Source organism: Neofelis nebulosa, chromosome 10, assembly GCF_028018385.1.
Source record: "Neofelis nebulosa isolate mNeoNeb1 chromosome 10, mNeoNeb1.pri, whole genome shotgun sequence".
NCBI lineage: Eukaryota > Metazoa > Chordata > Mammalia > Carnivora > Felidae > Neofelis > Neofelis nebulosa.
Genome location: NC_080791.1, coordinates 16,595,849 through 16,621,887, shown reverse-complemented (window position 1 = coordinate 16,621,887; position 26,039 = coordinate 16,595,849). Strand labels below are relative to the sequence as shown.

The following is a 26,039-nucleotide window of genomic DNA, read 5'->3' as shown; positions in this document are numbered from 1 at the left end:
GGTGGGGATCACCACCTGTTTGGGCAACTGGATGTATCTTTTTTGCCAGCTGTCCTGAGCACAGTCTTCAATTTCCAAAGTGACAGCAACTCTGGCTGCTGCCCTCCCAGGCAGCCACAGGTGCAAGGGCAGCCCCTGAGAGTCAAGGCCCAAATGTGAGCTGGCTCCGAGCCCACTCAGTGTGCTTCCAGAGCCGGCGCGCCCTCGTTCCAATGGGACAGGGCCCGGAAGTCAAGAATGCGTGCTCTGAACCATCAAGCTTCGTTACTGGTGTCATGACACGCACCCCAAAGAACCAGACGCCCTACCTAGCACCAGCCAGGAGCAGCCACGGGTTAAGGAACAACCTTGTTTCTAAGTCTGGCAGAATCCTAAAGAGTCTGACTTCAGTTCAACTTCCTAATGGAGACCCCGGGACCACCTTTCCTCCCACGTAGACTAAAACAGACTTAACATCTGGTGACAAAAGCACTGTCACCAGGCAGTCACCTCTGTTGCAATACAAACCGGGAGCCACACAGCCATTCAGCACAAACCCAGGCCGGCCTGGAGACTCACTTGTGGTGGGGTCGCCTTCCAGAGACAACCAGCCGAACGAAGAGCTGGCGTTAGAGATGTCGGACAGAGTCCGCCGGGCCAGCACTGCCGGCACAGGCGGCTTGGGGACGTCATAGCCATCCTCCTCGTTTTCAGACTCCTCGGGTCCGGTGCTGGCGTGGGCCGGGGCCAGATTCCCTTCACCTAGAGAACGGTTTGTGCGGTTATCTTCTGCGTCTCACACACACACCCCGTCTTCTAACGCAGCTCATTCGTTCACACATGTCCAGCACGCAAGCTACCAATGGTCTACCCTGGGCCTGACCGCCATGGCAGGCCCCGCGGGTGGAGACAAAAGAACAGAGAAAACGCAATCTGCACCGACACTGCGGCCCTGCTCTCCCGAACATGGTAAAGGCTACCCTTGTCAGGGTTAACAGCCACTGAAGCCATAGACTCAAGTGTCATTTTATAGCATTCATTCAACATTTCTACTGGCGTTTCACCTCGCAAGACCAGCCAAAGGGCCTGTGTGTGCTGCCTTCTTGAACTTTCAACTTGGTAAGCTAGTTGATATGGGAATTGAGTATTCACCACCCACACACAAAAGAATTTCATCAATGCTAAAAAGCAAAGGAAATAAAAGGGAGCTGCCAGCATTGTGGGCCCAGGCCACAGAACCCAAATGTCTCTAGGCCCTGGAAGGATGAAAAAGTACAAAGGGAACTAGTTGCGTGAACAGGAAATAAAACAGAGGAGAGGGTTTTACTGCCCCTGGATCAAAGATATTTTGCCAAGAAGATTATTTAAAAGAAGTTTCTGGGGGCGCCTGGGTGGCGCAGTCGGTTAAGCGTCCGACTTCAGCCAGGTCACGATCTCGCGGTCCGTGAGTTCGAGCCCCGCATCAGGCTCTGGGCTGATGGCTCGGAGCCTGGAGCCTGTTTCCGATTCTGTGTCTCCCTCTCTCTCTGCCCCTCCCCCGTTCATGCTCTGTCTCTCTCTGTCCCAAAAATAAAGAAAAATAAAAAAGAAGTTTCTGCCTAGAATCAAGCTGTCTCAAATAGCGAAGTATGACAGGTCCATTCCAATGGCACATCAATGATTTTCAAAGTAGCAGAATGGCTACTCACCAAAGGTGCTGCTCTCTGTGACAGCCGGTGCCGCCTGGGACTGAATATTATACATTGCTTCGTATGTACAGCTATCAATCTGCTGGTCACAATCACACGCTCTGAACCAGAAGGAAAGTGGCATATGATCTTCAGAAATAGAACTCTGTTATCTGCAAACTTATTAAGCCTGGTCTATTCTTAACTATCCTAGACCCTGAGTCTATCAAGATAGCATTTTCCTTTTGCCAGGATCACTAATAAATGGCACAAGATCGACTCTTACGATGCACAATGGACGTGTGGTTTTGTAACTACTGTGACAGTGAGGAAGCCTAAGTGGAATTGCTTCTAGGTGCGAGGGGCCAAACGCTGGGGTATGTAGGCTCCACACGTCTTTCTGCTTTCATTCTGGCCGGATAACATCACGTAGGGAGCAGCTAGGCAGGTGAGTGGTGTCAACTTAATTCCCAGAAGACTATCATGAACGTACCGTGAACTCTGGGTTGTGTCCAAAGGCCATTTCCCATCCGGTTTTGGAAGTCCTAGAGGCCTGGAGGAGGGGGTCATATACTCCGTGTCCTCCTCACTTTCACCCTGCTCCCCGGGGGGCAGCTTTGGCACAGGAAGAGGCCTGGGAGAGGAAGAAGACAGAAAAAAAAAATGAAAACGATAAACAAGCTGCAAAACGTGCAAGTGTGAAATGAGAGTCTTTGAGACAGACCGCAACTCACTTCTGACGGAAAAACACATGCCACCTAGGGAACTGTTACTTCTCCTGGTCGAGACAGGTTCACTATTACAAAACACACTAACTTCAAGTTTTGCTTTCAGCTGACCACAGACACAGCTATGTTGTCTGAGATGGGCTACACGGGAACAGTGCTTGAAGCCAGTTCGTCTCAGTCCCCAAATAAACTGGGGTCCCAGCCCAAGAGCTGGCGTGCCGGTTTTTCCCTCACCAGGCACCAAGCGAGCAGCAGCTGTGGCCTTCTGACAATATGCTAGGAACCTATGCCAGATGCTAATTCTTAACATCTACCTATGGTTTCAAAGACTAATACAGCTTGTTGAAAGCTTCCTCATAGGTTATCTCCTACTTTAATCACTTTTCTCTTCGTTTTAGAAAACAAAAATCTGACATAAAGAGAGATCAAGTGGTAGGTTAGCATCAATTCTGAGATGGCATCTCCCATCTTCTGACTCCTGCTTTGGGGATCTTGCCGTTCCACCCGAAGCTCTCACCTAGCAGCTCTGGAATCAAAACTTCTCCTGCTCCCTCCCCCCACCCAAGAAACTTGACAAAACCAGGGGGGAAAAATCAACAAAACAAGACACATGCGCATGTGCACAAGCGCACACACATACACACAACTGCTGCTGGGAACGTGAGTTAAAGAGTGTACCTCCTCCCTTCCTCTTTGTACTTTTTTTGCACATCCTAACACTCGATAAGGAGCATCTACTGGATTTGTCTGTATTTACTCCATGTTTCTTTTTCCCAACTATAAAAGCAATAGCTGCTTATCATAAAACACTTAAATGTTACAGAAACCTAAGACAGAGTGACAGTCCCTATAATCTAACTGCAGGTTTTTCTTATGTCTACGTATTACTTTGTGTTCCGCATGCTGAAGTTTTGGGGTGGAAGCATATTAGTATCTACAATTTGCTCTGAAACGTGCCCAAGAAGTCAGACAGACTGACAGATGGATAGGGACAGAAGTATATAGAGGGGTGCCTGGCTGGCTCAATTGTTGCAGCGTGTAACTCTTAATCTCAGAATTGTAGGTTTGAGCCTCACGCTGGGTGCAGAGATGATTTAAAAACAAAAAGTACATGGAACTAAAGGGTATTATGCTAAGTGTAATTCGCAAGAGAAAGACAAATATATGACTTCACTCATATGAGGAAGTTAAGATACAAAACAGATAAACATAAGGGACGGGAAGCAAAAGTAATATAAAAACAGGGAGGCGGACAAAACATAAGAGACTTTTAAACACAGAGAACAAACAGGGCTGCTAGAGGGATTTTGGGCAGAGGGATGGGCTAAATGGGTAAGGGACATTAAGGAATCTACTCCTGAAATTACTGTTGCACTATATGCTAACTTGGATGTAAATTTAAAAAAAAAAAAAAAAAAAAAAAGTGTAAGTGAGCATAAGAAAATGTTAATAGAGCCCGGGTGGGGAATATATGGCTGTTCACTGTAAAAATCTGTCACCCTGACTCTATGCTTGAAATTTTTCATAACAAGTTGTTGATGGGAAAAACCCATCAAGATTAAGAAAAAATATCAAGTATTAGTGAAGATACAGGGAAATGGTACTTTCAAATAGTTTCAGAAATGAGACATTGGTACAATTTTTCTAGAGTGTAATTCAGCAAAAATATTTAACCAAACAGGCATACACTCGGGCTCAGAAATTCCATTTCTAAGAATTTTCCCTAAGGAAATAATCAAGAATACTCACTAGAGCATTATTTATGATACCGAAAAAATAGGTGCTAACCGGTCAAATAAGAATGTACTGAATAAAGTAACTTTGGAACCACATACGCAGCAATATACCTGAAGCCAACCGGGTCCCTCAGTGCCCTAGAGGTTCCAAGCAGAAGCCTCAGAGGCCTACTTCCTTCTACCACAGTCAGTCTGTTCTTATCTACTTTACCTACTAAGGTTCCCATTAAGCCAGTTCTGCTGCTTTGTAATCATTTGCAATAACCTGAAAATCACTGTAGTAGGAGACTATATTATGATGTCCTAGGATGTTCAAGATCCTCCTAGTGAAAAAACGCATGCACAACAGGATTCCATACCCACATAGAATGGCAACGAAGATATTCAAATTGCTAACCACTGTCTGAACCTAGGTGTTAAGATTATGGATAACTTTCATTTCTTCAGTGTCACATATCTCTATTTTCTAAATATTCTTTAGCATATTACTTCCATAGAGAGAAAAAGATCATTAAAGGTGCAAGCAAAACCTTTTTAAATTATTAGAATCTTTTTGTTGATGATGTTAATAAAAGTATACAACTGCACTTCCTTCCTCATTAAGTATCTTGGCAATACATCAAAACACTCACAATCTCTTGTCCTGGTAATTCTACTTTGGATGTATCTCTGGTTATGTGAAGATGTTCAATGAAGCAAATTTATTATGGTAAGAGGTTTTATACAAAATAAATATCCAACAGGGCAATGGTTAAATATGTAATGTTATATGATACTATATAACCATTAAAAGTGACTATTTTGAAAACCCTTTTTTTTTTTTAATTTTAGTTAACATATGTTGCAATACTGGTTTCAGGAGAATTCAGTGATTCATCACTTACATGCAACATGCAGTGCTCATCACAAGTGCCCTTTTTAATGCCCACTGCACATCTAGCCCATCTGCCACACACCTCCCTCCATCAATCCTCAGTTTGTTCTCTATCGTTAAGAGGCTCTTGTGGTTTGTTTCCCTCTCTTCTTACCTCCCCCCTTCCATATGTTCACCTGCTTTGTTTCTTAAATTCCACATATAAGTGAAATCATATGGTATTTGTCTTTCTGATTGGCTTATCTTGCTTAGCATAATACATTCTAGCTCCATCCACATTGTTGCAAATGGCAAGATTTCATTCTTTTTGATGGCTGAGTAGTATTCTGTTGTATACGTACTACCACATCTTCTTTATCCATTCATCAGGTGATGGACATTTAGGCTCTCTTCCTAGTTTGGCTACTGTTAGTAATGCGGCTATACACACTGGATTGTTAAAGAACTTTTTTAATGATAGGGAGAAATGCCCAAAATAAAAGGCTAAGGTGAAGAAAAGGGAGACTTTAAAACCATACCTTGATTTAAAACATACGGACATTTTACATGCCTACAGACACGACCAGTCGCAAACATCATCTAACTGCCTGAAACAGCTATACAGGCAGGATGAAATACAAACGAAAGGACGCACTGGACAGTGGCCTGGCAGCCAAGACTCAAGGGGCCAAGACTCAGAATACCTTAAAGCCAGCCCTATACAGAGGTTCTGAACTTGAGACGTGAAGGCAGTTTCAACAGGCTAGGGAGAAAGGGACTAGAAATTTGGGGTTCCATGACGGCCAAGACATGGGAGGCCAAAAATCCCAGAGAAGGGCATAGGGGAGAAGTAGTCTGAAATCCTGCTACAGTTTTCCCTGGAGCTGCAGCTAACCTCTGAACTGTGTCTAGAGGCCAGCAGATTCTGAGAAACTGAGCAGACGGTAGTAACCGAAGGGCTCAACTGATACTTTGGTTATCTCACTAACCTGGAGAGACAAAGCTGGAGTTAACAGATACGGCCTTTGAAAGATTACTCTTCGCGTGTTCAGTAACAAAAACGAATGGAGAATTTTATTAGAAAATTAGAATCCGTACATTTTTAAAAATCATGTGGAGGGGTGCCGGGGTGGCTCAGTCGGTTAAGCGTCCGACTTCGGCTCAGGTCATGATCTCACGGTCCGTGAGTTCGAGCCCCGCGTCGGGCTCTGGGCTGACAGCTCAGAGCCTGGAGCCTGCTTCAGATTCTGTGTCTCCCTCTCTCTTTGACCCTCCCCCGTTCATGCTCTGTCTCTGTCTCAAAAATAAATAAAACGTTAAAAAAAAAAATTTAAAAAAATAAAAATAAAAATAAAAATCACGTGGAAATTCCAGAACCTTAAAACACAGTATCTGAAAATACAAACTGAACAGATGGATTCAGGGCAGGTTAGAAACTGTAAAAGAGAAGATCAGGAAACCGGAATAGAGTAGAAACTATTGAGATCAAAGTAAAGCGAGGAAAGGAAAACAGCAGAGAGCCTAAGAGCTGTATGAGGCACGGTCAAAAGGAGGGACATTCAGGTAACTGTGGTCACAGAAGGAGAAGGGAAGGAGGTGGCAGTGCTCAGTCTATTTTAAGAAAGAGTGGCTTGAAAGTTTCTAAAACAGGTTTTAAAACGTGAAATCACAAAATCAATAAGCTCTACAAACCTTAAGAAGAATAAAGAAAACTATTTAGAAGTATTATAGTAACAGCGCTGGCATCCAAAGACAAAGAGGTCTTAAGGAGTCATGCAAAGAAACACTACCTGTAAAGAAGCAACATTAGCCTGAGAGCTAATGTTCCAACAGAAACAATGGGATATTTTTTAAATGCTGAAAGAAAGCAATGGTTTGTAACTGTACTTTTGAATTTCTTTTTCTTTTTTTTTACAAATTTATTTGTTTTGAGAGACAGAGCTGAGAAGGGGAGGGGCAGAGAAAGAGAGGGAGACAGGACCTGAAGCGGCTCCAGACACAGAGCCCGAGGGAGGGCTCAAAGTCACAAATCATGAGATCATGACCTGAGCTAAGTTGGATGCTTAACTGACTGAGCTACCCAGACACCACCCCCCACCCAACCAATTTTTTTTTTAAGTAATTTCTACACCCAACATGGGGGTCGAACCTACAACTCTGAAATCAAGAGTCACATGCTCCACCGACTGAGCCAGCTGGATGCCCTAACTTCATAAAAATGTTAAAATATTTTATGCATCGAAAAACTATCCACCATAAAATAGCAACCCACAGAATGGGAGGGAATTACTCACAAATCACATCTGATAAAGGATTAACATTCAGGATATAGAGAGAACTTATAAAACCCGACGACAACAATGAAAGAACAAACAATCCAATTAAAAAACAGGCAGGTGCCTGGGTGGCTCAGATGGTTTCAGCTCACGACAAGATCTCACAGTTCACTGGGTTCGAGCTCCTGTGCCGTCAAGCACAAGGAGCCTGGGATTCCTTCTCTCTCCCCCTTCTCCTGCTTGGGCTCTCTCTTTCTCAAAATAAATAAGCAAAATTTAAAAAATTACAAACGAGTCGGGGCGCCTGGATGGCTCAGTCGGTTAAGCGTCCGACTTCGGCTCAGGTCATGATCTCACGGTCCGTGAGTTCGAGCCCCGCGTCGGGCTCTGTGCTGACAGCTCAGAGCCTGGAGCCTGCTTCGGATTCTGTGTCTCCCTCTCTCTGCCCCTCCCCTGTTCACGTTCTGTCTCTCTCTGTCTCAAAAATAAATAAACGTTAAAAAACAATTTTTTTTAATAAATAAAAAATTAAAAATGATCAAACGTCTTAAACAGACGTTTTTCCAAAGAGGATATGTGAATGACCAATAAACACATCAAAAGATGCTCAATATCACTAATCATTAGGGAAATGCAAATCAAAACTATGACACCACCTCATTAGAATGACTACCATCAAAAAACCCCCAAAATACCAGGTGTTGGCAAGAACGTGGAGAAACGGGAATCCTTGTGCACTGTTGGTGGGGATATAAAATGGTACAATAGCTGCTGCAGGAAATGGTGTAACAGGGTCTCAAAAAAATTAAAGACAGAATTATCCTATGATCCAGGAATACGACTTCTGGGTATATATTCACAAGAACTGGAAGCAGGGTCCTGGGGGGTACTTGTTCACCCATGCTCACGGCAAACTCTTCGCAAACAGCTGAAACGTGGAAGCGATCCAAGTGTCCATCCACCGATGAACGGATAGGCAAAATGTGGCCCAGCAGTCACCCTTTATCTGCAATTTTATTTTCTGTGGTTTTACTTCCCCAGTCAATTGCGGTCTGGAAGCAGATGATCCTCCTCCTGATGTACCATCAGAAGGTCAATAGGGGCCTAACACTATGTCACGGTGCCTACGTCGCTCACCTCACTTCATCTCGTCACATGGGCATTTTACCATCTCACATCACCCCAAGAAGGGTGAGTACAGTACAGTATTCAGAGAATGACCACAGTCACGCACTTGTATCATAGCATACTGTTATCATTGTCCTGGTTTATGATTAGTTATTGTCGATAATCTCTTACTGTGCCTGATTTATAAATCAAACTTCATCATGTATGTACGGAGAGAAAAAACATAGCATACACACGTTTCGGTACTATCCTTGGTTTCAGGCATTCACTGGGGGTCTTGAAATGCACCCCCTGCAGATAAGGCACAGGGTGGGGTGGGTACTGCATACAACGGGAATATTATTCAGCCTTAAAGACGAAGGAAATTGTGCAATACTGTACCACATGAATGAGGACATTATAAGTGAGTTAAACCACAAAAAGACAAATACTGCATGGCTGCACTTATATAGGTGGTAGAGTGGTCAAAATGATAAAGTATAACGGTGGCTGCAAGGGGCTGTGGGAGGGAAGGATGGGGAGCTACTATTTACCAGGTACAGAGTTTCCGTTTTACGAGATGAAGAGTTACAGGCATGGATGGTTGTGATGGTTGTGAATGTAGTTAATACTAATTTAATATTTAATACTGATAATGTACTTAATACAGCGAATGTATTTAATACTGCTGAACTGTACGCTTATAAACAAGATGGTACAGTTCATGTGTTTTTTTGCCACACACACAAAAAGAAGACACCGAAGAATTAAGAATTAAAATGAAAAATGATAAGAGTTAAGAAAAGAATTGTTTTTACAAAAGTCAACAAAACCAGAACTGCTTCTTTAAGAAGACGAATAAAATTGTTAAGCCCAATAAGACAGAGAACATGCACACAGAAAAAACATTAGTCCAAAACAGAAAATATAATAATTCTGAATTGATACAAATACAGATCAATTTTTATCTTCTTTACACTCCTGTGGGTTTTCTAAATTCCGTGAGTGAGCTGTTTTAACAGCACCAACTCCACGGTGAAATACAGCTTTAGGGGCACCTCGGTGGCTCAGTCTGTTAAGTATCCAACTTCAGCTCAGGTCACGAGCTCACAGTTCGAGCCCCACATCAGGCTCAGTGCTGACAGCTCAGAGTCTGGTGCCTGCTTTGGATTCTGTGTCTCAGTCTCTCTCTGCCCTTCCCCCGTTGTGTGTTCATTCTCTCTCTCTCTCTCTCTCTCTCTCTTTCTCCCTCAAAAATAAGTAAATGTTTAAAAAAAAAAAAAAATTGAAATACAGCTTTAGTACTTACCTGGCAGCCAGAGAATAAATGGCACTGGCAGATGCAGAAGGTTTGATTTTGGGGTGCTCAAACTCTGAACCTGCTAATGGGCTGTTATTCATATTCTGGAAAGAAAAGTGGTGAAAAAGAACCTTCTTAACACAGCTCAGTATCTCCTCTTATTTATTCAACTTATTCAAAATAACAAGAACAGTAACACAGACACAGACCTCACTCTCAACGCTGTGCTTACGGGTTATTGCATCCCACCAAAAGTAGGACTGCTTTCAGGCTCTGAAGAAAGTGTAAATGTAAGGATTAGGAAGACAGAGATCTAAAAAGAGCCAAGGAGATGGGGGTTATTGTTTCAATTCTAGATTTGAGGAAACTGGCTGTCTCCACAAATACCATTTCTAATTTTAAATATCTGCACCTCTGTCTACAATGATGCCACCAGAAAGTCCAGTCTAATTTATTCTAATTAGACTGCCTATCACACAGATGCCACTTAAATGTAAGCCACTCTCCCCCTTCTCTTGCAACCAAGAAATGTGCAGTTCATTCAAGGGCCACAGCATTCCTCAGCTTCACTACTCACAGACCATTCTCTCTTTTTCTTTGTCTGGAGGAGACTGCCAGCATTACTATTTAGTTATGCTGCTAATTAACCTTCAACTATCCGTACACCACACAAGAAATAACACCGCTCGCAGATACAAGAGAACACGGGGTAATGAAACGTGCACTAGACCATTCTCTCTCTTGCTTACTTAGCATCAGAGCTCTATAAGCCCCTTTGTGATTCCTCACAGACTCTCCCAAACTCGCTGGATTCCCCTTCATCTTGGAATGGTCTCCCTGAGAATCAGCACAGCGGCCTCCAGGTCTTTGCTCAGAACTGTACCCCATCCCTCCACGTACACCTCAGCCCGACTCCAGCTATCCCTACAACCCCGTTTTGAGCTGTTTTCCTCCACAGCGCTCATCAGCACCCAACATCCTGTGTTTCATTAACTTACCGAGTTAATTTTGTCTCTACTCCACCAGAACGTAAACTTTCTAAGGGTAAGATTTCTTGTTGAGTACATACATAAACGAACCCCCAAAAAACAGATACACCTCCCCACGCCCAGGTCTGGACCCCTTTCTCATGCTTATTCAATGAACTACTAGCCTTTTTTCAATCTATCCTTTTAGCAATCTATTTTACATAGTGCTACTACATGTACCTCTTGAAACCATCATTTTGCTCATGTCCCTCCACTGATTTAAAACCTTCAGATGCTCATTTCCCACCAAATAAATTCAAATTCTTTTGGCCTTGATGGGATTTTCAAGGTCCTCTAATCTAGTATTAACGCTCCTTTCATGACCTTTTCCCCACTCCGATACACAAACCTTCTGCTCCACTCATATTCACCTACTTCTTATCCCACAACACACCTCAAGCATTTGTGTCACTGTGGCTCTGACCTTAAAACTATCCACTTGGGAAAGAACACTTCAAATTCAGATGCCATTCGTTCCATAAAGCCCTCATGATTGCTCTATTTGGAAATAACCTCTCCTTTCTCCAAAACTGAAGTGTTTTCTATTTACACTACACGAATCCAGCCATACCTACATATATACACACATACGCACGCACCCACATACATACTGCAGTATTTACAAACATGCCTTATCTGATCTATTAATACACTTCTTGAGGATATATATACTTCTGAGGGTAGGGATTACGTTTTATTATTTCTGAATCCTATACAAAACGTAGACAAAAGTGCGACCCATGAAATGCCATCCACAAATATTTGTTAACAGGCTAAATAATTTCAAACGCAGGACTCACCACGGAGGTATCCACACTGAATGTGCTTCCAAGCCTAGGCACATCTGTTCTGGGCTCCATTTGTGAGGGCAATGAAAATGGAAGTGAGTGCCGGTTGGTTAATTCTCTACCTGTCCAGGGGTCACTAGCGTTTGGAGCGACCACTGGTACTTTGGGGATCGGCCGAGGCAGCCATGATTCCCCAAGGCGGCTAGAGGGAACAGGGGGCAGTTTGTCCCTGGACGGACAGTCGCCTGGTGTGCAAGGCAAGGGGCGTCTCTGAGGCCGGCTTTCTGCTCCAACAGAGTATGGCCGGTCTGGAGGGGGCGGTGGTGGAAGATCTCGAAGTGTGGGAGGTATCGGTAACGGTTTGTCCTTATGAAGGGAGCCAGAAGCTGCCTGTGGACGCAGGATGAAAGCAAATCAATCAAAACCCACTAATCAAAAACAACAACAAAACACCCAACAACCACCACCACACACACACAAAGCCCACTAATCCACAACAACGAATCAGAAAACCGTAGAAACGGATAATGTCTTACCTTAGAAGCACTTCCAAGCCCAGAAGCACTTGAAGGAATAGACACCCGCTGTTGCAGAAGGTCAAGTCGCGGTGGCACCGGGGGAAGGGAGGCTTGCGGGGCCACTGAAAATGGAGAGGGAGGCCGTTCCACCTGACACAAATAAAATTTCCTAATAGGTTATTCTTGTTTTGAGGGAGTGGCATGTTTCAACTCCACCGAAAGCTGTAGACAGCAAGTGCTAGATGAACACCGACTAGAACTGCCAATGGCTCAGACTTCCTGAATTAGTTCTGTGTCACCATAAGAGGGCGCTCTCAATCACAGAAACACCATACAGATGCAAGTTACAGGCAAGGATCTAAAAATGGCTGTGCTACAAAAAGCTTCCTAGTTTGCATCCGAAAACAAGTGTTACAATTTTCCACATCCTCACCTGGAGAGAAAAAAATCTTTTCAAGGTTACAAATACGAGCCCATATAAAAAAGAAAGGAGCAGACGTTAACCTTTCAACAAGTCACCTGGGAAAAAAAACATTTAAGGGCACAGGACAATGAAAGAGATCAAAGATGATAAATTCTCCATGGGTTGTTATGATGAAAGAAAGAAAGAAAGGAAAGAAAGGAAAGAAAGGAAAGAAAGGAAAGAAAGGAAGAAAGGAAGGAAGGAAGGAAGAAGGAAGGAAGGAAGGAAGGAAGGAAGGAAGGAAGGAAGGAAGGAAGGAAGGAAGGAAGGAAGGAAGAAAGAAAGAAAGAAAGAAAGAAAGAAAGAAAGAAAGAAAGAAAGAAAGAAAGAAAGAAAGGTGTTTTAAGAGGAAAACAACCAACAGGATTGCTAAAAAGCATCTTGCGTCCTTCTGAAGAAACAGGTTATTTCAATTCAGCAATTCAAAGGGATTAATATTTTCTGTCAATCTGTGTTCTTAAAATATGAGGCGCCAAACTGGACGAAGCAATACATGTCTGTGCCTATCGCAGGGTGACCGAGTAGTTGATAAGCGTTTCCAGGTAAGCGATCAAAAGAGATGCAGAATTCATACAAAATGCTACTTGGCATTTGTGTTCCCTTCCAGGAAGCAATACAGATGGAATATGGGTAAATATGTATTACAAGCACTTACGTAAAATGACAAAAACAAAAAACAAAAAAAACGTTCACACCCTTAGTCCTGCCATTAATGCTAAGTGGTTTGTAAACCAGGGCAAAGAAAGCCCTCATCATCAGCTACCGGCTGTACTCATGCCTAAGGAAACGGGGCTCCGACTCAGTGGTGCATGAGTGATGCAGCTGGAGCAGCCAGGCACCTCGAGGGTTAAAGTGAGAAGTTATTAGTCAGGCTAATTCTCACTTCTCCATTAGTTTCTAGCCAGTCGCTGTACCGCATTTCTCCATGGAAGAGTCTCGTATCTTTATGTGCCTTTTCGTTCTGCTCACCAATCCCAGACCCGATTTATCAAAGCCAGCTTCTAGCAATTCTCCCAACTTCTGGTTTCTTATCTCGCCAAATCCTTTTGCTCACCATTACCAGCTTAGCCATCCTTCAATATGCAGTCGCTCAAAACACCATCCAACACTAACTCACTTTCCCAATGTCTCAACTCAGGAATTCCTACCTCCTCACCTTTGTTCAAGTTGTTTCCCAATCTGAAAGGCCCTCTCTGCCTTGAAGATTTGTTTTTAAGTGATCTCTATACCCCACATGGGGCTTGAACTCACAACCCCAAGAGTCGCTCGTTGCACCGGCTGAGCCAGCCTATTTCAACCCCTCTCGCCATCTATCCTCGTTCTCATTCCTGAAGTGCAGAGGTTGAGCTAATCATACTCTTTAATTCATGTCTCACCATCACAACTGATCCTTGCAGTGTTCTTTTATCTCAACATATATGAAAGTTCCAGAAAAGGAGAAAAACACAGGGGAGAAATTATCAGAGAAATGAAACAAGAATGTTTCTGAGACCTAACAGACACGAATATCCACAGGAAGGTTTTACTGCACAGTTAGCCCAATGAAGGAAAAAACCCACAACAAACAAGCAAATAAATAAACCAAAAAGGCCCTTACATTTTCAAGGAGTTAAGGATAAGGAAAATAACCTAAAAGTTTCTTGGGGACAGGGAAAGGGGACACCAAGTAGCAAACTAGAACCTACGAGCGAAGTGAAGCCGTAACCATTGAGAGTTGAGTCTTTTTCAACCTATTCTGTAACCAGTCCGTCTGAAGGTTGAACAAAGACACTGTAAGGTATCAAACGTCTCAAAAATCTTACCTCTCACCTTTTGGAAGAGATACTCCACCCAAACAAGGAAGTAAAGCAAGAAAGAGGGAACATGGGAGACGTGTTTCACAGGCACTTCCACAGAAAGGAGAGACAGGGAGGTTTCACGGGGCTGAGAGGAAGGCTCCAGGGGCTGGGTTGCAGCACCCCCAGAAAGTCCAGGCTGGGGCTGGAACGTGAAAGACTCTCATATGGTCCTACACTATATTATATACTATGTACTGTATTCAGAGAAGTAAGAGGCTATCGGACAGCTTGGTAAGCCTCGGCAGTGACAGGTACAGACAGAAAACTAAGGAAATAAAAATAAAGCGATTATCCCCAGAGGAGCAGAAGGTCGTATGAGAAAACAACAGCAATTGCATCGTAGCGTATTACTTGGAGAGTCAGGGAGCAAAATCCTTACAGACCGAATAGTGATTTGGCCCCAAACCACTCAAATGTAATAGGGAGATATGGTGGAGGAAGGAGGCAGACAATAAACCCTTTTCTACAACACCTGAAGTGAACAGAGACTACTATTGAGGAGGCAAAAGAAAGTGGTGTAAGTAGATGGTATGAAGGGTTCAAGGACTAACAAATCTGAGTGGGCACACAGAGGAGCTGAAGGGAGGGCGGTGGAGGCAGGGAGCCAAGGTTTCTGTCAGCCTTCTAGCAATTCTTTTACACTTACCAGAAAATCCACACGCATTTATCATTTGGATTTTGTAGTAAGTAGATCCACTGTATTAAAAATGAATCAAAATAAAACAGCAACAAAAAACAGCAGCTACCCAGGGCATGATGAAACAGGCACTCTCCTAGTCTCATTTACCTTTGGGAGTGATTTTACAACAAAAAAACCGGGGATAAATTTTAGTATCTATACAAAAAAAAAATTAAATATTTTCATAAAATATTTTATTCATACAAATGCAAAGAATAATAAACACCTACGTAAGTACATCTAAGAAATGCAACAGCACTGTCTCTGTGAAACTCCCCTGTGCCTCTCCCCTAACTGTATCTTTTCCTCCATCAAAGAGTCTAAATGTACTTTCACTTTCATTCAGCAATCCCACCGCTTGGAATTTATCATACAGACAGACTTGCAAAAGAACACCAGCCTGCATAAAAAGTCTCGAAATAATACAAAATGTTCGTTGAGAGACTACGTAAATTGGGGGCGCTTGGGTGGCTCAGTCAGTTAAGCATCCGACTCTTGGTTTGGCTCAGGTCATGGTCTCACGGTTCCTGAGTTCAAGCCGCAACCTAGGCTCCACAATGACAGCACAGAGCCTGCCTGGGATTGTCTCTCTTTCCCTCTCTCTCTGCCCTTCACCTGCTCACACACTCTTCCTCAAAAATAAATTAAAAAAGAGAAAGAGAGAGAGAGAGAGAGAGAGAGAGAGAGAGACACTACATAAACTGAGGTACCTGGCTCAGTTGGTGGAACATCTAACTCTTGATCGCAGGGTCGTGAGGTCAAGCCCCATGTTCGGTGCAGAGATTAATTAAAAATAAAATCTTTTTTAAAACAGGAAAGACTATAAATAAATTATGGAATAGCCAACTGATAATACACGAAGCTGTTTTTTCTTGATTTGAATTTTTACAGTGTACTTTTTATTTATACTTTAAATGAATTTAAAATCATTCATACAGATCACATTAAGAAAATTTTTTACAATTTTTTTTTTTTTTTTACAAAAATAAGGTGACACTATATACAGTATACAGTTATTTTTAAAACAATATAATTAGGGGCGCCTGGGTGGCTCGGTTGGTTTCGGCTCAGGTCACGATCCCACAGTTCACGGGATGGAGCCTTGTATGGGGCTCTGTGATAACACCGAAGAACCTGCTTGGGATTCTCTCTCTCTCTCTGCCCCTTCCATGCTCACATTCTCTCCTTCTCTCTCAAAATAAATAAACTTTAAAATCTATATATAGATATATACATGAGACGGCTTTCCACTGAAGTGTATGTAAACTGAACTCCTTCTGCAGAGGATTCCATTATGTGGACTGTGGTAGCCAGAATGAGGATTCCCTGTCCCCCAGCCCGAAGATGCTCATGCGCACCCTAAAACCCAGCAACTGTGGATACCTTACTTTCCTTGGTAAAAGGAACTTTGCTGATATGATTAAGGGTGTGGATCTTGAGATGGGGGAATTACCCTGGATTATCAGGATGGGCCCATCTAATCCCAAGAGTCCTTACAAGCAGAGAACCTCTGAGAGATAAGGCAGGAGGAGGAGGAAAGGAGTCCAGGATCCAAAGAATGCAGCTGACCACCGGAAGCTGGGAAGAGCACGAGCTGACAGCCAGCAAAGACACAGGGATCTTGATCCTACAACTGGCAAGGAACTACACTCTGCCAAATCCAAATAAGAAAGGAAATGGATCTTTCCCTAGAGACTACAGAAAGAACTACAGACCTGCTGACAGCGGCACGTGTGTTGCACTTCCCACCTTCTTGGAAACTGTAACAATAGTTTGTGTTGTTTTCAGCTGCCAAATTTGTAGTCGTTTGTTACAGCAGCCATAGAATACAAGCACATGGATGTATCATAATTTCTTACTGCTGGACATGTGAATTCATTTTGATTTTTCATTGTTGCAGATAATGCTGTAAGAATAACTACATCCACATCTTTGTGTGATTTTTTTTTTTTTTTTTTTTTTTTAATTTGAGAGAGAGAGAGAGCACTCGTGCAAGCAGGGGAGGAGGAAAGAGAAAGAATCTTAAGCAGGCTCCACACTGAGCAAAGAGCTCAACGTGGGGCTTGGTCCCACGACCCTGGGATCACGACCTGAGCGGAATACAAGAGTCGGACATTCAACCGGCTGAGCCACCCAGGTGTCCCATTCAGGATAATCGCTAAAACTGAAATGGCTAGTTTAAACATTACACATTTTGATAGATGTCAAATTGTCCTCCAAAAAGATGGGTTAATCTGTACCCACATCAACCAACACTGAATGTGATGCCTATTTCTCCACAGTATTACTCATCTATAAAATTTCATAAAGGGGTAATTTTAATTTCAAATAAAGACATCCATGAAAGTTCACCTCTTTATCCTTTTATTCAGCTTCCCTAATATTCCAGGAGTTACGAATAGATTTTCATGAATGAACGCACAGAAATTTATGTAAGAATATAAAACTGCTTTAGAGGCCAAATTAATCTCTTAAAATGGAACCAAAGAGCCTGTTTTAAGAGGCCAAAACTTTAAAAAAAATCTGTGCACTTCAAAAAACCAAAAATGTACACCTCACTCCAGATTTCCTCCACTATCCATTACTGATACAGTATAGATAGATTTATCAATCCTGTTCTGAAGTGGTTTCAATTCCCAAACATTCAAAACAATTACTAAGTGCTCGATTTTGAGGAGTAAATTACAAATGAGACATGGCTCTTGCTTTCTGGGAATTTATAACATACCAGGAAATACATGTATAAAATATTACAAGGTGGTAAGTTCTGTGGCAGACATATTCAGCGTCCTAGAGACACCCGGCCAGACCTAGATGTGTGTGTAAATCCATGTGAACTAGGGGTGGAGGAGGCAGGGAACAGTCTGGAAAGGTTTCCTAGGAAATGAAATCTCCACTAAATTACATAGAAACTACCAAGACAAAAGCATGGAGAGATTTTTACCATCTGGTTTGGCCTTGCTGGACCATAAAACGTAAAGCAGAAAGGATTATAAGGGCAAAGTGCCTAGAAAGGAGAATGGCTTAACCCATTAAGTAATGAGAAGTCTGTGGTAAGAGTATGAGGCAAAGGAATGAGGTGGTCAAGTCTGCACGGTAGACCAACGGTTCTGGAAGCAGGAAGAAGAGATAAGGAGGACAGCCTGAAATAAGGCAGTGGCACGGAGAACACAGAGGAGACACAATGGATACAATCATTTAAGAGATCAACCCATTCTTTCGATACTTATTGAGCACCTACTATGTGCCAGGCAGTAAGGGGATGATATGAAAGAAAGCTGCCCATGAATCTGTAACACTCTAAACTAGAGAACAACCTAAAGCGTATCAGAAGCTTTTGTTTGCCCTATATTGGCTAAAATCTTCAAGGACTGCCTTACTTCTTACTCGTGAATAAATCTGTTTTACCCTACCTACTCATGTTACAGAATTTGATCCTATCCTTTCCCGGCCTTCATGTTTTCTCTCTTTACCAGGGCCTTTCCAGTTTGTTTAGTTTCTACATAATACTTCCTACCGCCAGTTGTCATTTATTTGGTTACTAACAGTGCCTCGCCCGCGCCCCCTCCCCCCACCCCCGCAATCTAACCTTCTAATGCCAAGTCATTAATTAGGAAAGAAGGCAAGAAGACCACATTCTCCTCACAGCAGCAAAATAGGGTCCCATTTTTTTATACTCCCCTCATTTTCTCCAACAAGCTACGTGAGTAAAGCCCAGTCTAGGACACAGGGCACGGGCCTTAAAGGCGGAATGTCTGGCCACAGACCCCGGTTCAACTCACTAGCAGTGTGACTGTCAGCAAATTCCTTAACCTTGCCATGACTTGGTTTCTTCATCTGCTAAATGAGAGGAGTAGTATCTACTCCTCGGTTATCGGAGGAGACATGAGTATAGGACTGTAGGAGTTAAAATAAGGGAAGTGCTTAACATGGTATCTCTCACATAACAAATACTCAGTAAACGTAAGCTACTGTGATCCCTTGTAGATCGATGTCAGCAGGCGCTCTATCTATCGCTTTAGAGCACAACTCACCATGCAGTTTGTCACAGTCTCTTGCACTGCAGTCTTACCTTGGCACCAGCCAATTCCTTCATCATAAAGAGAGAATCATCAGCTCGTTCGTCGTCATCGTCATCATAATTTGGGGAGGGAGTTCCCTCGGCTCCTTGCCTCAGCAGGCTGCCACTTCCTCTGGGGTCAAACGGATCTACCACAATGGGCTCAGTACCTTTAATTTCACATCGGCAGAACGGACAGCCCTGGCCTTCTGATTCCTGCGGAGGAAACAGGAGATGGTAACAGACACGTCTCAAAGTACTGACAAGATCTGTCCACTGGGAAATGCATTTCCTAGAGACGAAAAAAGAAATCAAAAATTTAAAACCTACCCCACAAGCCAGGTCATCCTTTTTATCTGTAAAGGATACACAATCCCCAATTCTTCAGAGTGATTACACAGCTGGGGAAATGCATGCTTTGGATCCATACCTGCCAGGACGTAAGACAGGACGTGCACATGAGGTGTCCACAGGGCTCGATTTTTACATCCTTATCATTTTCAGCACATATTTTACATAGTTGGAATGTGGAGCCCATCTCACAGTATAATTCATATTGTTCCTTTGATTAAAAAGAAATTAAAGAGATTACTCAGCCCATTCAGATATTTGTTGAACTGTAACTGTACTGTTACCGACTGTAACTGTAAATACTAACAACAGAAAAACTAAAGACTTATTTTCTATACAAATTTTGCTTGTACGAAAGTGGTCAATAGTCTCTCGTTAAGAGAGAAAAAAAGCACTCGGTCTCGGTCCTATTTTAAGTTCTTTAGAGAAACCACACACACATAAATTCACTAATCTAGTCAGTGGTTTAAAATGTAAATGTTCTGGGGCGCCCGGGTGGCTCAAACACCCGCCTTCCACTCAGGTCATGATCTTGAGGTTCGTGAGTTCGAGCCACACGTCGGGCGCGGTGCTGACAGTTCGGAGCCTGGAGCCTGTTTCACATTCTGTGTCTCCCTCTCTCTCTGCCCCTCCCCCACTTGCCCTCTGTCTCTCTCAAAAATAAACATTAAAAAAAGGATAAAAATACATAAATGTAAATGTTTCAATCACTTAATACAAGAGAACTGTCAGTTCTGTAAAGTACATACAAAAGCTTGCCTCCAGAGCTATGGTTACACCATACAACAAAATTCACCTGGGTCACTTTGATGTGGTCTTGGGGAGTTGGTTCACACAAGCCTGTCAGGTCAGGATTCTGATTCCGTCCATCTGGAAACAGATAGCTGTAAAAAGAGTAACCAGCCTTGGGGTTTTACTAAAGCTAATTTGTAACTGCTACCAAGACAGACAAATTTTATCTAGCAATTCTCTCATTCTAAAAGGGTAGTTTTGCATAAGTACAAAGATGTATTTTACTAATACTTCAAAAACATACAGGGGCGCCTGGGTGGCTCAGTAGGTTGAGCATCCGACTCTTGATTTCAGCTCAGGTCATGATCCCAGGGTTGAGGGATCAAGCCCCACACATCGGCCTCCACGTTGAGCATGGAGCATGCTTAAGATTCTCTCTCCTTCCCTCTGCCCCTCTCCCCCACTTGCACTCTCTCTCTCTCTCTCTAAAAACAAACCAAACCAAAACAAAACAAAAACAGAACAGTTCCAAGAAGATATTCCCAAACACTGATAGCTCTTTCTCTAGGCCACAATGCCCCAGGCTCTATCGTCTGAGAGGCTGACAACTTTTTCAGTAAAGGGCCAGACGGTAACTATTTTTGGCTCTGCAAGCCACGTAAGTCTGTGTCATGTATTCTTCTCTGGTTGTTGTTTTTTAAGCAACACTTGAAAAGGGAAAACCTGTCTTAGGTGCGGGCTGTACCACAACAGCCAGCCTCACAGCTAACAACAGCTTCGAGCCATAGTTTGCCAACCCCTATGACTCCTTTTAAATAAAAACAAAAGTCCTCCAGAACCTGGAGGTCAAAACAATATAACCTGTTAAGATGCTCCTTGAATCTTAAACTGTAAAAGAACCCTGGAATAAAGTCACTGATGATCAAGTTTCACAACCCCTAGGTTCCTAGACTCCAGCAGATGACAAACAGTAGATACTCACAAGCCTTCCCTGAAGCCGTCAATCAGGGCTTGGAAGAGAGGTTTATTGTGTGGGATTGTCTGGAGAATGTTCCCGTCAGCAGTGACGTACCCAATAGCCCACTGACCCAGACGAGTGCAGCTGAGCCGGAAAATGTAACTGTGAACAGTGAGGAACAGAACCTTTTACATACTTGTATTCGGGTGGAAGCGGAGACAGAGACAAAAATCAAAAGGACCACCAATAATAGATTCCACGATGACTACAGAGCAAAAGCAAGAAACACATAAGCTCAGAAAGCATTTATCAAACCCTAAGATCTGAATCCGTCAATTCCTCTGGTGAACAGACAGCAATCCCAGTAAAGAAACGTGGCCGCTGGGGAACTAACACAAGATCGTGTTTCCTCCTTTCTGGCAAAGGTCACAAGAGAATAAAATATAGGAGGATAAACCTCTTTGCTTCAAGGAACTGACCTTCCAGGTTTGTGAATGAACTTCTGGAGCCGAGCTTTCACTTCATCATACGTCAGGAAAGCCATGTATCCGGGATGAGTTACAGCGAGACTGTTCCAGTTCCTGAGCAAAGAGGACCACGGCTAAGGGAACAAGAGTTCAATCAGACCACTCAGCTCAAGACCTAAAACCAACTTCGGAGCAATGAAAAACAGAAGGAAAACAACCTTGATTCTCAATGATAAACTCTCCATTTACTCTCACAAATTTTGAATTATGTTGTCACTCTGAGGGAAACACGGTTGAGATAAGAGCTTACAAAAACTAAGAAAAAACAAATATACACTTACAGAAAGATTTTTTTCATAAAATGAAATTCAAGACATTCTAACGCAGTTCTACTGACAGGAGTGAGGTTAAATAGCAACAAACAAAAAAATCAGAGAAACAGCAGGACCCACACATGCAACTAAGAAGTTGCAAACAAAGGCTTATGCAAGTTTGGCTACACGCACATTATCTTTATGGAAAGAAATAAATGAGCTCTTTCGAAGCTCTCAATATTAACAGTCAAGAATTTCAATACAATAGGAGAAAAAGTTGGGAACACATAATGTCCAGCAACAGGAAACTGATTAAATAGATCATATTATACCCATTTTCTGGACGTTCCAAAACCATTAAGACAATGCAAAAGAAGACTACTCACTAACAAAAGGAGATAATAAATATGAGGCGAACAAAGCAGATCATATAGTTATTTTTACCAATAAATAAATAAATAGAAATACAGGGCAGTGGGGGGTTTTTTTTGCTTATAATTTCTAGACTAAAAATACTTTTATACAATAGACTTTCAAATGTTACTTTTTTAAAGAGCTCTCTCTTCAGAAAAGTAGCAACAAGTAGTTGTTAGTTTTCTGTTTTTAGTATCCTACCTGAAAGAGTCTTGTGAAGATGTCAAATTCAAAAACTGAAATATAATCATTGCAGGTCAGATCAATAGTGGATTTCAGAGCCATGGCCTCGAGCCCGGAACTGATGGGATGCACTTCGTGAAGGGCCTGTCGGAAACTCTTCCAAGGGACTATTGTCCTGGGTGGGGGGTGGGAGGGAAGGCACTGAGTGAGACAACAGACAATTCTGGGCATTGCTAAAATAACCAAGGAAAAGAAAGCCACATGAAGGTCTTAAAATCAATTTCAATTCTCTTAAAGAAGCTAAGCTATATTTTGGATTGAGAAGAGAAAGGGAGTAAACGATGTATTTCTTAACTTTCTAATGCGTACATTAGTAACAGAGACATCTTCTTCCACTATTCTTTGGCAGAAGGTCACAAACTAACCCCTTTCTCCTCTTTCTTCACACATTTGTTCCATTTAGGGAAGCATGGAAAGAGAGAGGAAATTACTCTTTTTATATAATAAATGCAACCTCTGGCCAGGCCTCAATTAACAGCCAGCTTACGTTTAAACTAAGTTTTTTATTTTTTTAAATATTTATTCATTTTGAGAGAGAGAGAGACTGCACACGCATGTGCGCGTGCACGAGCGGGAGAAGGGCAGAGAGAGGAGGGGAGAGAATCGCAAGCAGGCTCCGAGCTGTCAGCGCAGAGTCCAACATGGGGCTCGGTCCCACGAACCGTGAGATCACGACCTGAACCAAAATCCAAGAGTTGGACACTTAACCAACTGAGCCACCTAGGCGCCCCAAAATAACTTTTTCTTTTCTTTTTTTAATTTTTTTTTAATGTTTATTTATTTTTGAGACAGAGGGAGACAAAGCGCGAGTGGGGGAGGGGCACAGAGAGAGGAAGACACAGAATCTGAGCAGGCTCCGGGCTCTGAGCTGTAGGCACAGAGACCGTCGCGGGGCTCAAACTCACGGACCACAAGATCATGACCCGAGCCGAAGTCAGAAGCTCAACCGACTGAGCCACCCAGGGGCCCCCAAAATAACTTTTTCAAAGCATGAAATACATTCTGAGTTCTTTGAGGAACTCACACTCTCAAGGATGAGACAGGAGGAAATAGGCTTATGGCACAGGAGCAACAGAGTTTGACAGGGATGAGGAATAAATTATTAATATAAGTGATTAAACCCCAGATAAGGCAAGCACCAGATATTATGGGATTTCTATTTCTCAAAATACAAGCTCATTGCCTTTGAAAAGTTTTAAGACATCAAGTGGCATTTTGAACTCTTTTCTAATGTAGTTATTAAGTTAAAAGAAACAAAGTTAAACTTATTCCCGTCCTCTTTACCCAGATTTTTAAATCACTAATTATTCTATGTTTTACATTTACACATATTTTGAAAAAGGTGGCATTTAAAAAGAAATTTACATTAGGATCTGTATATTCGATGAAAAAGTTTTATTGTTTTCTATCTTTTCATTTCCTTGATCCAAAGTTTCAGAGGACATACAAGGACATTTATATTAATACTTAAGAGCATAAGCTTAATTCATGAATCTGTCTGTCGAATTTAAAACTTCTATACATCAAAAGACAATATAAGGAAAGTGGAAAAACCAGCTACAGATTAGAAGATACTTGTAATGTAAGTAACTAACAGACAATCCGTATCTTACAAGAGGAGAAAGAGTAGTAAAAAGGACAAGTCAGGAAGAGGAATAGGCAAGTTAGAGTAAGAATCCTGACTGGTCACACTTGTGAAAAGATGCTCAGTCTCCCATGTCATCAGGACTGTAAAGCAAAATATGACACCCAATTCACATCACCAGTGTTAGCCAGACTGTGGAGCTACTGGAATTTATGTACACTACTCACAGGGATATAAACTAGTATAACCACTTTGGAAAGCAACTGGGCAATATCTGGCAAAGCAGAGGATGTGAAACCCCCGGATTTGGCTATTTTGCTCCTAGCATGGAACTATGAAGAAGCTCCTGCCTATGAAGGTGAATATAATTTTGTTCACCTCAGCGGTTTGTGATAGCAAATAATGTGAAACATATGTCCATTAACAGCAGAACGGATGGGGAGAAAAAGAAATAAATATTCAAACAAAGAGCACGGGTCTCAATTGAATCTGCGAAATTTTCTCCACAAAGAAAAAAAAGTTAACTATTTACACCACAGCAGGGAAGCAGCTACAGTACGTCCTCCCTTATCTGCAAAGGATACTTTGCAAAAACCCTCAGTGGATGTCTGCAAACGCAGGTAATACCAAACCCTATCTGTATTATGCTTCGTCCTATACACACACACCTAAGACAAAGTTTAATTTCTAAATTAGGCACACTGAGAGATTAAGAACAATAACTAATCAAATAGAACTATAACAATATACTGTAATGGAAGTTATAGAAATATGATCTTTCTCTCTCACAATATCTTACGGTACATACCCTTCTTGTGGTGGGTGATGTGAGATGATAAAATGCCTAAGTGACGTGATGAAGGGAGGTGAATCACGTAGGCACTGTGATGTAGTGTTAGGCTACTCGTGACCTTCTGATGAAGTATCAGGAGGATCACCTGCTTCTGGACCACAGTTGACCGCAGGGAACTGAGACCATGGAAAGTAAGACTGCAGATAAGGGCGGGGGAGGGGGGAAGCTACTGTACATTCATGTTCGTTATTTTTCTCCATGCTTTTCCATATTATTTCATTCATAAAAAAATAAGTAGGGGCTCAGTCAGACCATATGACTCAGGGTTGTGATTTCGAGCTCCACACTGGGGTTAGAGTTTACTTAAAAAAAGTTGGGGCAGCTGGGTGGCTCAGTTGGTTCAGCATCTGACTCTTGATTTCAGCTCACATTTGTGAGATCACTTGTGACATCAAGCCCTGTATCGGGCTTCGTGCTGAGCAGGAGGCCTGGTTGGGATTCTTTCTCTCTCTCCCTCTCTGCTCCTCCCCCACTCTTTCTCTCTCTCAAAATAAAATAAACATTAAAAAAAAAAAAAAAGGAAAAACAGTTAAAAATTAGATAAAAAATTAAAAAATACACAAAAAGCCAAAACATATGCTTTAGTTTTTCATAGTTCAAATTATTTGGGCACTTACTTTTCCCCAAAAGCTTTCCTCCAAAATTCTGCAGCGTCTGCTTTCGTAATCCGAAATGTGTCTCCTTGAAAGAGTCCACTTGGAAAGATTCCTTTTAGTTCCGCCAGCATGTGGCTGAAGATCAGTGACAGTTTGGTTAGGTTTCGCCTACAAATGATCAGAAGTGCAATAATTAAACACATAGTTATTTTTATTTTAAATTCACTGAAATCAACCATGTCAGGTGTGTAATTAATATGAACATGAATATACATTTACGAAGAACCTCTTCCAATATACTTTCTGATCAATATTATTCAGAGATATTATAAAACTAGGAAAGGAGAGAGGAAGGAAATGTGCTGTTGACATATGAAATACTCTGTGATGCTATCTGTGTTCAAAGCAGGGCTTCAGAAACTGTTTTTGCTCTAACATCATATGGAAGATGCAGATATAACAGAGCAAAGACTGTGGCACTCACTAGATCCACTCCCATTCCCTCC

General features: G+C 42.3%; 1 protein-coding gene and 1 non-coding gene across 6 annotated transcripts in view; both read right to left on the bottom strand.

Annotated features, from left to right (window-relative positions):
* The window catches only part of CBL (Cbl proto-oncogene), an 82,075-nt gene that overhangs the window by 8,992 nt on the left and 47,044 nt on the right, over positions 1-26,039 (bottom strand). For all 5 annotated transcript variants that reach the window (XM_058687019.1, XM_058687021.1, XM_058687018.1 and 2 more), the window contains 13 exons: positions 25,555-25,701; positions 22,458-22,614; positions 21,541-21,662; positions 21,086-21,223; positions 20,168-20,255; positions 19,451-19,582; positions 19,033-19,236; positions 11,999-12,130; positions 11,475-11,852; positions 9,656-9,750; positions 2,140-2,280; positions 1,668-1,768; positions 559-741 (listed from right to left, as the gene is read on the bottom strand). In XM_058687019.1, the coding sequence (XP_058543002.1) occupies positions 559-741; positions 1,668-1,768; positions 2,140-2,280; positions 9,656-9,750; positions 11,475-11,852; positions 11,999-12,130; positions 19,033-19,236; positions 19,451-19,582; positions 20,168-20,255; positions 21,086-21,223; positions 21,541-21,662; positions 22,458-22,614; positions 25,555-25,701 (2,018 nt within the window). The remainder of the gene's footprint in view (positions 1-558; positions 742-1,667; positions 1,769-2,139; positions 2,281-9,655; positions 9,751-11,474; positions 11,853-11,998; positions 12,131-19,032; positions 19,237-19,450; positions 19,583-20,167; positions 20,256-21,085; positions 21,224-21,540; positions 21,663-22,457; positions 22,615-25,554; positions 25,702-26,039) is intronic.
* LOC131488969 (small nucleolar RNA SNORA19) lies at positions 10,242-10,371 on the bottom strand. The gene has a single exon (XR_009250345.1). It is a non-coding gene; the product is annotated as a small nucleolar RNA SNORA19 (small nucleolar RNA).